Raw genomic sequence first — 16,936 nt, 5'->3', positions numbered from 1 at the left:
TGTCTGCTCTGTTCTCAGCAGAGGAAAGCTTTGCTTCCTTTTCAAAGCTTGGCTATGCAGCACTGCTCAGCTTCCATTATTTCTCTTTTGTGGCTCAGGGAACACTTCCCTTCTGCTGGAGTTCCCTTTTACTTATCACAATTTACCCATCAGCTTAACAAAGTTAAAAACTGCTACCAACCCTGTGATACATGTTTTTTGTGTCTGCAGTTAAGAACTGAATTGTTCAGGAAACATAAATGGAGAAATCATAACTACTCTTACCCTCCTTTCTGACAACAAAGAATGACAGAAAGCTGTCATCTGAGAGGTGAAATTGGAATTTTTTTTCAATCTTGTTTGTTGTTAAAAGGAGCCATTGCAATTCAGCAAAGAAATTCAAACCATAACTTTGAGTAAAAGAGTAGCTAGATTTTGATGGTTTCAGTAGCAGGAAAAAAAAGAGCAGTGTTTAGTTTCATCTCAGCCCAAGGCTAAAAAGTTCAGATACTGCTATGACAGGATCCATTAAGCTGTTTCCAAGGTCAACTACCAAAGGATTTTTAGAAGCAACCAAGTTTAGCAAATCTGTCCCTTTTGGTTTTGATTCTAAAAGACAGCTGAGTACCAATATTGGAATCCCAGACAAAAGGCTTATCCTGAAGGGATTTCCACGGAATTTTCTTTCTCTTTGCCCATCTTCAGACAGTAGGATGGGGAATTTGTGATGGATTTATGGCTGATGATATTTACCTCTTTGAGACAGCCCATAAAGTTGTTACTGACTGGTGACCCTGGGAGGTCTGCTGTGCTAGGACTGCCTCCAACATAGAAAAAGTCATCAGAGCCCAGCATGGTGTAGTCTTCTTGCATGTATCCCGTTGTGGTCAGAATTCCATCCACTGATATTGTCACCTAGATAACAAAGCACAGGGAAAGGACACGCTATACTCAGACCTATATATTGGAGTCCTGGGATATGCCTGGTTTTGAGACCTAAGGCGGAACCCATTTTCATGTCTGTTTGAGGTTTGGTCTTGGATTCTAGTCAGCTACCCCTAGGAGCTCTAACTAGTTAAAAGAGTTGTCTGATTGTTGTACTAGTGCCAGCATAGTCCTGATTGCAACTTAAAAGTTATTTAGCAGACACAAAAATGGTGTTAGTAGAATGCTTCCTAAGTTAGTTTAGCTGCTGTACGTATTAGTAAGTTTAGTGGTCTGTCATTGACTAATAAAAACGTGCACCTTGTTAACAAAAAAGGCACAGGCCGTTTTTTTTTTTTTTGTTTTCAGCACCATCACTATTTGCACTACATAACAGCAGTTATTAATCATGCAAGAGCATAATTACATGCTAACTAAAAGGAAATACAGCAACACAAATCAGGTAAGCGGCACGCTCTGATATGCATATGCAGAAAAGAGAGTGTCAGTAAAAAGAAGGGAAAGAAAATAAGGAACAAAAAAACCCAACTGCTTGTGATGAAGTACAAGATGTATGGATGTGACATTTCCATCATTCCAAGTTCAAGACTTCATGCCATGCATTATGAATGGTTAGAAACTGGCTGAGCCAGCAGTCACTCAGGCCAGCCCCACAATTTAGCCTTATCCTTTGTTAGTTAATCACAGCTTGATGCAAACGTAATGTTAACGATGTCCCTACATGTGAATTAAAGCAATTTGACAGGAACAGGTAAAAAAAAATGAGGTCCACAACAGATGAAAGGAGTTAAAAGGAAGCAGAAGAGTACCAACTGTACTTCCTCTTTTGTTAATGATGTCTACAGTTAAAAGAAAGAAAGAAAACACACGGCAAAGCCAAAATAAGAAACAATTAGAATGATATCTACCGAACAATGTAGTTTGTTTACCATAGCGTGTCCAATGCCTGAGTGCTTTGCGGAGAAGGGGGGAGAAAGGAAATTAAAAACTGTGAACAGAATAACGATTGTTACTTAAAAAATATGATGGTCACTATCATGTTAGTACATTATTTGGTTCAGGTAACGGTTAGTAGAATGAAACATTCCATGAATGACATGTTAGTTATTAAGCATGTTAGTAACATAGAAAAAGGGCAAAAAAATTTTACAAGAAAAAAAAGAAGACTAAAAAAATACGCCTCCACAGAGGTAACAGCAATAGTTATTTGTCCTGCAAATATATTTCAGAACTTATCAGCTCTCCACTATACAGAAACAGACATACGGTAACGTTCCCTTCATCCTCCTTTCACTTGACGCATCTGACAGACATTCAGTGGCTAAAGGGATCCAAATGCCTAAAGCTCATCAGCTGACCACTGCTTGGCCTGCACCCACAACTGGTACCCCAGCAAATTACTGTGAATCACACCCCCTCCTACTCTTTTTTTTTTTTTTTTTCATTTTTTCTTTTCAAGTTTTTTTTGTTTGTTTGTTTTTTTGGGTTTTTTGGGGTTTTTTTAAGATTTTGGTTGGTTTTGGTTTGGTTTTGGTTTTTTTCAGCACTCAAGGAATCCTTCTCAACTCCAAAACTTCTTTCGGTCATATTGATGGACATTAGGATCACAGTTTACTGCAATGAAAGAAAGCAAAGATCCTGACACAGAGAATAAGTAGAATGGATTTCTGCAACTGCCTTCTGAACATGCACCTATTTTACATCGACATAAGTCAATGCACTTTCCCCCCTCCCCACGTTTCATAATTGAATTAACAATTTTGGTAGATAACATGAGCAAAGGCAAATCTAGAAAGTGGGTCCCTTGCTGTCTCTTTCATACAATTTTCCAACTTGTTACCAATAATTAGATGCAGAACACAGTTTATACTCTTTGCAAAAAAATTCTGACAGATGTGCTGTTTGGAAACTTAAATACAAAAGGTGTTAATTTAAGAGTAACCCAAACTATTTAATCTAAAGGGTTACTTAACTTTTGGTAAAACATTTTTTTTTGTTTTTTTTTTTTTTTAAATAAAATAGCACAATATAATTCTAGGTCCAATTCAGCTCATTATTACAAAGAAATTACAAACTAAAAACGCAATTGCTAAACCATTTTAAAAGAAAAGGGAAAGAAGAGGTTAGAAGAATTAGTTAACAGCTCCAGAAGATCAAGCTGTTTTAATAAAGGGAAATGAAAGATTCCAATCAAGATGCAACTGTTTAGAGAAACAACAAATATATTAATGATCTTACTTAAGACAGACATTTAGGGCAGAAAAATATAGCCCTTCACAAAATTACATGATACTACCAATAAAATACTTTAGCACATTAGTATACATAACAGTTTTGAGCCACATACGTGCATATATTGTAGACTTAGCACATACAGTATACACACATACATGGTATTGTCTTTACCCTCATTTCTCCCCACCACAGCCTCAAATTTGACTGTTGAACTGCAAATGCCCTAGCACTCCACCAAGCATGCAATGTCCTAGATATTTTTTTACTGCTACTCTAAGTTCAATGTGGCATGACATGCAGGATGCCTCCACACAGTGCATAAACTTTATCTGATAGCAAATTTACTGCCCACTTTAAAAAGAGGAAAAGATATCAAACATTTCTTTTCATTAAAGAGTTGCAATTCAGAAAGTTGTTGGCCTTGACTAATGCAAGGCTGCAAGGGCAGACAGTTGCACTGTAGAAACACTGGGTGATACCTCATGTCTTGAAAACCCCTCTCTGGTACTGTCTCAGACAGCTGCTTGCCCTACTACTTTCTAGATATGCCCCTGCTCAAGTGTGGCAGGAATATCCTTCCTTGTGCAAATAAAAAACTAACCAAATGCCTGCTAAACATCCAATATGCAATTTTTTCAAATCATCAAGCATTTACTCATAACAAAGTCAGTCATTCTTGTATCCATTGTACTGTTACCTGACGCAGATTCCTGGTTACTTTCACATCATGCCAGGCATTGTCATTAAATTTCCCATTCACAGGTTCCACCAGCGCTTCAAAGGACCCTGAGCCCAAATTAATGACCAAGGAGACAGCTCCATTTTTCAGTGCAAGATTGACATAATTGGCCGATTTTCCTGTGTGAAGCATCAGTTCGTTCCTCTGCAGCATTTTAAAGGACAGAGTTATTTCATCACTGCTGCTCTGTATAGGGTTCTGAGATAAATCATAGCAGAAGTATTCTGATCCCTTGAATGTCGCAATATATTCTTCTTTTCCTGGCAAACAAAAGGAGAGAAACAAACAAATAAATCGCTGGCACTTAATTACAGGCAGCTTGCACAAATTATTTTCATTGCTAATTTAAGAGTATTAGTGTAAGCACTGTATCAAAAAAATAATTCATTTAAAACACTTAAAATCCATGAAGGAAGGAGATAAATGAAATTTACCGTGAACATATTTTTAAAATATTTTCTAACTGAATTTTCATGTATATGATTAATCTTGGAAAATAAACTGCACCAGCAATTGTATTAATGTGATTTAAGCAATCTGATCTGAATCACATCTAAATATATAACATTCAGGTGTTCAGACCAAAGCATTATTCTAGTCAAAACACAGATCTTTTCCTTCCCAATTTTCCCTAAAATTATGACACCCCAAAAAGAATCAGTAACCTAGATACTTCCAGTAGCTCTGCCTAAGGTCTTGAATAAACTAAAGCTACAAAGCATTCATTTAGGAATCTACCTTAAAGCTTTATATAGCACTGTGCCAGACAGCAAGTTAAAATGGATCAGTAAATGAACAGGTTTGTTTGTTTTTTTTTCCAGGATGTACTTTTACTAGCTAGTAGGTGCCATACAGGTTATTTTTCTCAGTTTATCCTGAAGGTGAAACACAAATAGCTGAGCTTTCAATCTCAGAAAAGCAAGTATAACATATATGGAGATTACATTTCTTCTAAAATCTTATACACTAACATGTACACAGACCTTACATTAGAGGTGTAAGGAATTTAAAGCTCTAAAAAAGACAAAAATTATCTGTTTAGAGGTGTATGGAGTTAGAGCTATAAAAAGGCAGAAATTTTCTGTTTTGTTAATAATAAAATAGTAAAATCCCAATGAACACCTGTAGGTTTTATGAAGTATAAGAATGAAGGTGTGAAAACCTGAGGGTATCAAATTTCATCCTTCTTGGGAATAAAAATCTCCAGGACAGAGCTGCACACAAGTGTGATACCATCACAACAAACCCAAAGCAGATACATAAATATATAGATCAAGGGAATAATAGTGCGAATTTAAGACACCAGTGAATGACAGAACATGCAAAAAACAGGCGTGAGGACACAGGTTTTTTGAGAGATCCTTGGATGTATTTGTCTTCTGTTGTAGCCTATACACTAACTTTGATCCTGGATATTCAAAATGCTTCTCCCCAGGTAACAGAGTAAATTCAGAGACTGCTGCAAAATACATCAGATAAGGCACCAGACAATTATTGCATTTTGCTTTTACTTTGCTTTGCAATAAGAACATTAGAAATTATTAGTCTTTGTTTACTTGAAGTGTTTTCTCTTGGAATTGATGAAGAACTCTTGGTGGGTTTTTGTTTTGGTTTTTTGGGGTTTTTGTTGTTTTTTGTTTTTTTTTTTTTTTTCTGGGAGTTTGTGTGTTTTTTTAGCATTAGCTAAATCACACTAGAATACAATGCAAGAAACCCAAAATGACTGTGGATCAATTATGTTCCCTTTACAGCCCAAAGCAAGATTCAGCTGTGTAGCAACGCATCCTGGACCCTTACACGTTTCAGTAGTGAACACTTTGGCTCATGCTGCATAAAGGATTCACAAACAATGCATTTTCTGGAGTTTCAATTCACTCAAAACAACAGCCTGCATCTCATCTAATGAATATTTAATAAAAGCATAAAATGCTCAAGCACAAATTTATTTGCTATGGGTGCTTGCTGCACAGTCATATTCAAGCAGCATGAATACCTACAATGGAGAGATGATAAAACAGATGCAGCAACCTGGTATTTTTAATTTTGTCCCAGGTATTTAATGACTGTACCACAAAAAAAAATGAAGGCCATAAATGAATCAGCATGCAAAATATTTATGTACACACATTATGCACTGCAAACTGCTTCTGAGCATTCAGACATGAAAATGTATGGAACTTAAGTACATGCCAGGCCCTTTTAAAATAAATTATTCCTAAACAAGGACTTGAAAAAGGAAGCAGTTAATCCAAGAAAAAACTTGAGTAATTCTTCAAGCAATACCCCTGCAGAATTCATTGTTAATTTTTGAATCCTCTCTCATTCCTTATAGCTTCAAAATATAGTCCATGATACTCAATATCATGAAATTTAAAATTTTGAGCAAATTATTTTATTTGCATCATTTAATTACATAATCATTTGATTTACATCAAACTAGCATTCACTTGTTTAAAAACCAAATTTCACTTGAAAACAACAACAAAAAAATGAAATTGAGCATAGCATTTTGTTTTAGAAGAAACATTTTCATGAAAAAATGTGAGCACTGTGGATAAAGACACTAACTGCATGCTTTTTCTACCAAACTATCTTTTCTGCTCACCTGACAAACCAAAAATACCCATTATTTGCTATTTTTATGCTGTTTCCATGCCATGAATTCAATCATCTTCTATGGCAATATTCTCGTTTGGCCAAACTGCAAGCATTACATAATTATTTGAAGCAGGGGCGAGAATATCAATAAAATACCTCCACATTTCTCCAGTCTGCAGAGTAATTAATTCCTCACAAAAAATTAAACTTCTCTCTTATGATCACTTGGATGAAACCTCAGGCATATTTGCCGTCAATCTAGCATTGATATTTAGGAAGTGACTGGCCACTGCAACTCCAAATCTACCTTGCCATGCCCAGCTGTGAAATGGGAAGACAGGAGGTCAGCAAGGATTCAGGAAAACCAAGAGGAAATTGAGTTACAAATCTTTTTTTGTGCTTTGTCACTGAAAACCAGACTTTTTAGCTTGCGGAGCAGAAGCCACATAAGTCAAAATGTTTCAGCACAGGACAGAAAAGCCACTAAACAATACTGGTAATCAACACTGTATCAACTTCTCAATATCAAAAAAGATGTGCTATTTTACTCTTGACAAGAATGTATGTATTTAGAATGGACATTAAAAAATATCCATAAAACATTCAAATGTTTTACGTAAAAAAACCCCACTCGATCTGTTGCTACATTTCATACCACAAATTTTGTTGATCCTTCAAGCAAATTAAGAACAGGCTTCATTAAAAACCAGTTGTGTAAAGTGCTGGCTGTTTGTTTATTTTTTCAAATTATCACTTAATGACACTTAGAGAAACCATTAAAAATGCATAGCAGTCATTCTAGCCAGTGTGAAATGTCACACTTCATTTAATGATTAAAATGTAATTACCTGCATAGAAAAGCACAAGATAATACGAACACCATAAAGGAGATGAACATGGTTTTATTCTGAATTTTGAGTACTGAAAAATGTAGTATAATATGGCAGTGAAAGGTCCAGAATTACAGAAGATGTGCAAATATAGAATGGCACAATCTGTTTGCGTCACAGGAAGGATTCAAACAAGAGAAGCATTCTATTAAAGCACCTGTTGCTGGAGGAAGGGTTTGTTTCTTTGCCCCACTGAAGTCAACAACAGTTTTAGTATTCAAATCTTTGGAAGTTCCTTGAATCCTTAGTCTGATAAAAAACATGGAAGCAATACTTCCATGAGCCTGAGCAGACTTTACAGTCCTACCTAAGCACTATGCAAAGTTTTATAGCACATCCACCCATCCCACTGGCAGCATTACATCATAAACTAGGTCTGGCTGTATCCATAAGAACTTCATCATGTGCCCATGCCTGATTTAAATCACATACATAGGACTAGATGCTTCGATCTTATTAGGTAGTAACAATATGGAACCATAGACAAGAGAAACAAAATTGCAGCTAGAGTAAATCAAATCTGTTTATTCATAGCTCCAATGTTCCTTTGCATAAGAAGAACCCAAAAGTTTATTACCTAAACACCAACTACCCATGTGACAACACAGGTGTTGTCACATGGGTAGTTGGGATGTAGTTAATTAACTTTTGTTTATTTATTACACAACAAAACCTGGTAGAGTGCTGTCAATTTATCTGTCTCCCAAAATAATTACTGTCAAAGAGAAAATAAGCTGACATCACTGATACTCTACTTCTAAGAACCAAGTTACTTCTCTACAATCTTCAAAACATTAAATGTGTTCTGAATAAATAAATTATGCCAAACCAGAGTCTAGTATGTTCCCAGATGTACTGTTTGGTGCTCCATTTCACAACAATTTAAAATTCAAACATTTATCTGCTACACCATCAACTTAAACTTATAAAGTCTTTCTGAAAAAGTAGTGCAACTTTGGAAAACGACACTAAAACAGCACATAGACAAAACCATTAACAAGAATGACTGCTACAATAAAAACAGACAGCCTGAACTGCTACTTCTGTGGCAAACTTTTTGGCAATAGCAGACTAATGGCTTGCTATTCCATACAAAAGGAATATTCTCCACATGAGGTGTGCACTGTTGAACCTGGAAGGGTCTCAGGATGCATCATGCACAAGGTTTCTCAGCACACTGCTCTTTTCGAAAGCCAGCCTTTACCCTTCCATTAATACATCACTCACTGCATCTTAGGATGAAAAATTACAAAGACTATAAAGTAGTTCTCTAAATGTTATACTGTATTTGACAGTTTTGTTTCCCAATCACATAATAAAGGATGACCATATTGCATCTAGAAATAAAACACAGGCACTCAAGGAGGGAACCAAAATAATTATGTCTAATTAAAAAAATTAAGACTTAAGTTTGAAACCAACAAAAATGATGGAATTGTGGTAAAGCCTAAGAAATTCATTTGGAGAGAATACAGAGGGTCTGCTTTATCAGTTAGGTTGAGTTAATTTTTACAAGTATTGCTATTGTTCCACACCAGCAGTTTTCTGTTCCTATCTCTCATAAATAACTTTTTTCTTACAGAAGAACCTTTTTCTTTTCCTTCCCAGAAACTATACTCCTTGGCCTCTGAACAAGTTTCCACAGAAGATTCCAAGAAAGCAATTTGGAGAAAAAAAATCAGAATCATGATTCCAAATCCACAGCTGGGAAATATTTATGTGCTTATTTCCTATTTTTAATGCTCCCTTCCCTCCCCAGTAAGTACAGATTTCTGTGTCCTTTCCCTTTGTGAGGGAATAATTTCATTATGAGGTAGTCATGACCAGCCTAACATGAGAACAAAACTGGAGAAGTTATTTAAGACCATAAGCAATTATTCTGAAGGACTGAGGAATTACTTCTTGAAGGGCTCCTTATTATTGTTTCAAATTATCCTTTTGCAAAAACAAAAAAACAAAAAAAAACAAAAAAAAAAAAAAAAAGAAAAAAGAAAAAAGAAAAAAGAAAAGAAAAAAAGAAAAAAAGAAAAAAAGAAAAAACAGAGCTGTAGAAATGTCTATTCATTGCAGAGATCCAGGGCAATCCAAGCCTCCAAGCCTTTCTGTGGCAGAAAATGTTCCACTCAAAACCATGACAAAGTACAACTTTGGTTAGGTGTTATAACTGAGTGCTTTGGACTGCCATAATCCCTGTTCCTGCAATGTACTATCAGAACATGGTTTATCTCAAAAAACACACTGCAGCTGACATCCTGAGCACCAAGGCCTGCACTACTGGTGCCCAACATAAAACCAGTATCTATTGCAGTAAAATGAGGCACAAAGAAAATTCTACCTGCCAAGAAACATTTAAAAGCATAACTGATACAAATTCAGATATAATATCATGATGCAAAGAAACTTGAGAAAGTTTTCCAGCTCCTGTTTTGTTTCACACACAATCATTAAATCAGTAGCCAATCACAAGAAGCATGAACCTCTGATCCCTTCCCACCATCTCAGATTAGAATAAAATTATGATAGTTGCTACTCATGATAAATGACTTGCAGGGAACACTAGATAAGTGATAAATTACTCCATTTTGATAAACAGCCATTTAAATTCATAACTAAAATGGCTGCACCATGCAATTTCCTCTCTAATTTTATGTCCTTTTATTTAATCACACAGAGTAGGCACTTCAAAAGCACATTTATAATTAGGGAGGGAGAGGAAAGCAAGCAGGAGTTTTCAGGATCAATGCCATCTTAGTGTACAGTAAATACTAAATTGCTAGAAGGTGAAAATAAGAGAACCTTTTTCTAATTAGCAGTTGCATCATTAATAAGCAGATTACAGTATCCTGCACTTAATAATGCAGTCATAATGTGTCAAAAAATTACTCAAAACCCCAAAGTTTGAAATTTTAAAGGCATTCTTGCTAAATTAAGAAAAAACTGCAAAATGTCAAATACTGTCACATCACTTCTACATTCAGAGGAGAAACTACTTTTACTCAACCTTACTGTTGCCTTAAAGTCCATTTATGAATTTTGGTAAGAAGTTGGGAAACCAAAGCAGAAATATACCAACAGGCTCCAGTTTCTGCAGCAAGCTAAAAACCATGCTGGACAACTTTGGGCAACTTTCCAAAGGCCTTTTCCAGGCCTCAAGGTCCTTACTGATTTTAGACCTGAACTGCAAAATGCAGTTTCTAGCTTTCAATCAGAATTACAGATTTTCAGTATCAGATTGTTTACAGAGCTGATAGAAAAACTGACATTATGATTTAAAAAAATAGTGGTTTTAATTTTACTCCTCATAAGTATATAACTTATGTAAATGCAAGTTTTAGAATCAATATGCTTTGAGCAAAAGACTGAGCAAAAAAAAAAATGCAGAAATTCTTGCAAAAACTGAGAGCAGTTTCTGTCCTAGGAAAGAAGTTATTTTCTGTAGTGTTTCTTGGATGAAGCAGTAGCACCTTACTCCTTGCTGAGCATTCTCCAAATGAGTTGCATTTGTTTTTCATTGTCCTAAGCAAAATGTGGAATAGGAGAAGAACAAAAAATTCTTCTTATTTTGTTGGGGTTATATTTAAACACACATTTCAAATGAAAGAATAAGGAAGAAAATAATCCCCAGCTAACACATTTTATGTGTAGAAAGAGCTAATGAGTTAAATTATCTGATAAGGAACAGTTTCAAAGCTAATAAGAAACTTCTGAGACATCAGCTGAATACCTTTCTTATGGCACCACACAGCACTAGAGGATTAGTGCAGCATGTCCTGGGGTTTAGATGCAATAAAAAACAATAAGCAATTTTCTAGTCCTAATTAACTCCTGTTAAAAGAAGCCCTTTGTAGCAATAAGCTTCCCAGAGATGCAGGGGGAATGCCATTGCAAAGGTATTATGTGCATGATGAGCCACTGCCATAAAACCAGTTTTTCTCTTGCCTCAGAGGGGTGCTACAGGAATATGCAGCATTTGACACAGTAAAAACAGATCCAGCATAGTTTTGAAACAGGTAAAACAAAACACCTTCCAGAGGGGACTGACAAAACCATCACTTTTTTTTTATCTGTCTCTGCCTAAGATTGTATCACTGAAGGAATATCAACATAAAAGCATTTGGGCAAAGTCGGTTGGATCTCTAGGTGAGCCTTCAAACCATGTTTGGAAGAAGCTATTTATAACTCTTGGTCTTCCTATAAACATGGAAATTCAATATGAAAACAGTTATTTTATCACATCTTCCAGCCCGTTGAGGATAGTCTCATTTAAGAAAGATTTTTTATATATAAAACAGAAAAATCTTTCCAAGCTACTGAGCACACAAAGAATACATTCTATGAAAGGATCCTACAGCAACAAAAGGGATCTGAGAGGCTGAAGTCTCAGCTGAAGAAATCTGCTGTTCAAAATAATAAGCAGAGAGATGGGCTAATGGCCTGTTGCTACACTAGAAATATTTGATCTAAACAAGCCATCTAATATCTCTTTGCAACCCTGCCTCTTCAAATGAAGTGAAAAGAATTACTATGTCAGCTACAAAGAGTGAAAGAACTCTTTTTTATTGATTAGTTCTGGATAGAGAAGAAGCTCAAAACTTTTCAAAGACAGGCAGAGCATTAGTCAAAAATTGTCTTTGAGCTTCATTATCTCAAAAATTGTCACATGGAAAATAATTGAGCCAAAACTATATTTTTTAACTTAAGGCTGCCTATGAGAAGTAGTATCAGGATAAAGATGTCTTCTTGTGATACATTTGATATTTCTTTTGGCGCTCCAGAATTACCTTCAGCCACCATCTGTACATAAGTCAGGTGTTCAAATGAGCTATGGGATCAGAAATGTCATTATTCAAAACTGAAGTAAGATTTATAAGAAATTCAATATAGTGGTTTTAGAAACAGTTTTTTCTTCCAAAGAATGACACAGGTAGAATTTTCATTTAGTGAGCAAAAGAATAGTGCCAATTTAAATTGGTTTGAATAATTGGTGTTGAACTCTGATAAATCTCATTAAAAATTCAGATAACCTTCCTCCAAATTGATTAATGAGCATTACAATGATTAATGATATTTAACCTTTATGAATGTAACTGATGGACAAAGCACTAAAGACAACAAACATGTAATAGCACAGCACAGACCTTTAGGGGATTGGGTTAGGAACAGAAAACATTCTGCTCTGGAAAGAAGAACCAACTATGTGTCCACAGTTAAAAAAATAAATGTGTATTTAAAAATGGAGGCACATTGAAAAAAATATTAGTAACTATTTGTATAGCAGGGATTCTGGTCAAGGTCATGGCAATAAAAGCAGCTGAACTGTCTGTACTTCACAGAGGAAAACACCCACAGGTATTTACACAGAACTGCCACCACCTGCATATGTATGGGAAGAAACATTCAAGGGTAAATCCAGAATCAGGAAATGACCATTTAAAAATTCAGATGAAACACTCAAAAGGACTTCCTATTACACAGAAAACCCTGATGGCTGAGATAGTGCTGTTACCATCTCCTGAGGCTGTGACATATCTTCCTAGAAATGTTTTGACCTATTACTTTCAGGTTCTTTGCTTTTGTTTCAATGCTGCCCTCCACTCTCTTCTTCTCTATATCTTAGGTTTTCTCCTTCAGAGACCTTTCTTATTGCACTGCAATTCCTTCTGAAAGGCAAAGATTGGCTAAGCTGTGTGGGATCTCAGCACCTCAGGATGAAGGTGCAGAGTGACCGAGACCACCCTTGGGGGGCTCGGGAGTCCTGGAATGTTGCCAGAAGTGTCTGGTGGCAGGACTTTGATCCTACACAGGAGATGACACCTGTATGAAGACTGGGAGGATTTCACTGGGGTGAATGGTGAAGGGATAAGTTAATTAAGGTGTAGAACACAGGGTTTAGGATTTCTGTACAGGGGGGGTCTAGAGAAGTAAGATGGAGGAATTGGGGCGTGTCCTGTCCTTCTTCTTCTTCTTCTTGGCCTCCATCTTCTGTGGTGATGGTGGCACTTTGGGATTGGTCTTTACTAGAAGTGCACCGGTTAATAAGAGTAGAAGGTATTGGGGAAAAATTATAAATATTGTACACGTAACTTCGGGTATAAAGATAAGTGACCGCCCCAGGGGCTGCGGAGTGTGCCCATGGCTGGCTTGCTGTGCAGACCTCTGTCGGGCTGAAAGAAAATCTTTTAGATAAACAATTAATAAACACCGAGACCGAAACAAGATCAGAAGTCTCTCCTCGTCCTTTGAAGCGCCGGGCTGTCCAAGGCCACTCTGGGCCTTTCCAGGCCACCTAAACAGCCGAGAAACCGACAAAGCTGTATGCTGGCTCTTACTAATCAGCAGTCACTAGAAATCCCCAATCACATCTGAAGGATCAGAATAAAACTAAATAATTTAAAAATCCCTCTATTTGTATTTTGTGTGTAGCAGTCAGATAAAAGAACATATAAAAATAGGGTGTTAAGGATAGGCAAAAAGGCAAGCTGAATTAAAACTAATTTAACAAATTTTATTATGAAAACGACAGTAAAGATCCATGAAATCTACAGAAGTATGACATGATATTCTAAACCAATATATTGTAGCTATTTTTTGCGTTTCTGGCACTATTGTTGGTTCTTAAATTAACACTCTCTTTCCAAGACAATAAAGAAAAAAAGCAAAACTACCATTATTTTTGTAGTGGTTTGACAGGATACAACTGTATTTCATACCCCCTTCCACTCCAAATCAAAACTTAGGCCATAGTATTTCAGAACATGGGAGATGTTGAGAAAAAGGCACTGTCCACATAAGCAAGAGCCTCTTACTGAATATAACACCAGGGGTTTGTGTAAATATCAACCAGAGATTTTCAGATGATAATTTCACATGTGGCAATCTCAAAATCTGATTTATATGACTGCAAAGACAATATATAAGGGTTTTTTTGCTAATAATCACAGATAGCTAGAAATGCAACTTACATCAAGTTTTAAAGGACTAGTAGGACATAAAGATTTTTAAAAAAAAAGTGTTGCTGAAAGAAGTCATTGCCACTACAAAGGCACTTCATGAAACAAGCCCACTTATAGACATTGCAATTCTGTAGTATGGAAAAGCTTAAACACATAGCAAGACATCAATGAAATATTTTAAAAATATAAAAGATTTCTAACTCTCTTCAAGTCTTATTATCATATCTGTGAAAATCCAAGAAAACTTCTGCAAGTATAAAAATAATCTGTCTTATATATGCTTTACATTTAGTTTTTTTGAAGACTCCATTTTCTTTCTCCATTAATTCAGTATTACCTCCTTATTTTTTCAGAAGTCATAAGTCTTTGAAACTACTTGATAAGGAGGCCTCCCTGCTGAGATTACCAATAGTCTTTTTATAGAAGCCTGCAGGAACACTGTAAAAGCAAAAAAAAGATTAGCAGAGTATAAAAATAATTGGACTCTAGTGCTGTATTGATATTTTAGAGGAAAGATTTGCTGTCATGACTGGGCCAAGATATCTGCTAGTAAATTCCACTGAAGACAGCACATTTGCACCACTGGTACTTCAGCCTGTTCTTTTTGCAATAAATATGTCTAACAAGGTGAGATAGTTAGAGTGTCATAGATAATGTAACATATTTGCATCATTGCAAGGATCTAACATAATTCATTTCCCAGGTAATGGAAGGGGTAGAAAAACAGATGGAGATAGAAAGAGTGACACTGTCAGAGATACTGCCTTATTTTAGAAACATTAGATATTAAGAAGTAATTTCACCCCTCCAGGAACTTGTCTAAAATAACTGCTTAAAATACTTCAATATTTATTATTACTGCATAGGAGCTTAGAATTATTTACAGCCTTCTGCCCTGCAGATATGAAATAGAAACAAATCTGTAACCATCCAAATAACACTTACAGAACAAAACATTACTGAAAAAATAATTTACCATATCTTACAAAGGATAATCAAAAGAGAAAAGTTGTGACACACTACTGACAAGCACATTACATAAATTTCAGGTTTGGGTACTCTTCCTTTTTCAAGAATCTAATCTGCATTCAGGGTCTGAAGTTTCTCTATGTTCAAGGCACTAAGGGCTCACCACAGCTGCTGGTACTCCACTAAGCCATTGACTAGAGATGGCAAGGAAAAAAGCAATGGAGCCTGTATCCCTCACCAAATGTTTTGAAAACTGACATCTATTTTCCACAAACTTCCATCTCCTAACCAATGAGGGAAAAAAATGCAAGACTGTGTCAACAACAGCAGGAACCACAGGCTGGTTCCTTCTGAACAGGTTGAGCATGATTGCTGATCCCACACTAAGGCACACAGGAACCAGGAGCAAGGACTACAACCAGACTGACTAGTCACACACAAATACTGAGGCATAGAACAAATTCTATGGAAACTTGCCATGTAATAAACCTCTTCTCTCCTAAGAGTAAAAAAAAATCACAAAAACCAAAGAAACGACAAAAAATCCCTCTACAATATAGAGTAAGTGAAAGCTTGCTTCAAACGAATTTGAACACAAATACTCTCACTAGCAGTCTCCATTTTTCTCTCCCACCTGTGTCTCACAGGTCTCCTGTAATTACCCATCAACTGTTTGGATGCACAGCCCCAGAGGCTGGTGGGGCTTTTAATTTATTACATTAGGAAAATGCCCTTGTGCAGTAGCCAGAGTGACAGGATCAATGCTTGCACTCTGAGTTATACAGGCTAGTAATTCAACCTTCTTCTATAACCCTACTGTTTTCTTTGCATTGCTGAATATAGCAATGCAAAGAAAACAGTAGGGTTATAGAATAAGGGGTTTTTTTGCTTTTCTCAAATCCCTCCTCATTTTATAGCACCTGAGAAAATAAGTAAAGCCCTTTATGCACAATACACAAGACATGTGATTCTGAACACATGCCATTACACTTCTAAAGGTATTTGATTACTACTGTAGATACTTTCAATTAATTAAAATTGAAGAGTTCTTGACAAAACACACTAGCATTCATCCCAGAACCACCAGGTCAGTTATTATGTTCACAAAATAATTTAAACTGTTCTGAACTTTTAGGAAAGGGAATTACTGCCTCTGTGAAGAAATCATTCTGTAATTATTATCTTTATTTCTCCCCAAGGCTCCCACACCTTATGGACTTCCCAAGGATTTGGATTCAAAACTAATAGCTGTGTTTAAAGTACTTTAGAGTCCTGTCCATCAGTTCCATTTCTGAGGCAACATCATATCACAGTACTCAGATGAAATGGTACACATATAAATGGTTTAAAATTAAAGGTATGTGAATCATTAAGAATTCTCCTTAATTGTCATTAAATTAGAAATTTGCAGTCTAGCAGTCCATTCTTTCTTAATTCACTTCTACCTGAGTTCATTTTCATTGGATTCTTAAATTGAAATTTAGAGGTAAAACGCAATCTAAGTGGAAGATAATTTGATTATTCGATTGTTCAAGGATTATTTGTTTGTACTTTTGTCTGGGGCTGTGGAGACAATATGCACACTGAAGCATTTCTATCTCATAAGCAAATGCAGGCAGCATTCATCA

General features: G+C 36.0%; 1 protein-coding gene across 1 annotated transcript in view; it reads right to left on the bottom strand.

The window, feature by feature from the left end:
- Nucleotides 1-16,936, bottom strand: part of LOC134431419 (neurexin-1-like) — a 112,273-nt gene that overhangs the window by 59,786 nt on the left and 35,551 nt on the right. The window contains exons 2-4 of the mRNA XM_063179433.1: nucleotides 3,857-4,158; nucleotides 1,854-1,877; nucleotides 733-894 (exon numbers count right to left, since the gene is read on the bottom strand). Coding sequence (XP_063035503.1) covers nucleotides 733-894; nucleotides 1,854-1,877; nucleotides 3,857-4,158 — 488 coding nt within the window. The remainder of the gene's footprint in view (nucleotides 1-732; nucleotides 895-1,853; nucleotides 1,878-3,856; nucleotides 4,159-16,936) is intronic.

Source organism: Melospiza melodia, chromosome W (genome assembly GCF_035770615.1).
Source record: "Melospiza melodia melodia isolate bMelMel2 chromosome W, bMelMel2.pri, whole genome shotgun sequence".
Taxonomy (NCBI): Eukaryota; Metazoa; Chordata; class Aves; order Passeriformes; family Passerellidae; genus Melospiza; species Melospiza melodia.
The sequence above is the reverse complement of the archived record's forward strand: the minus strand, read 5'-3'. Positions and strand labels throughout refer to the sequence as shown.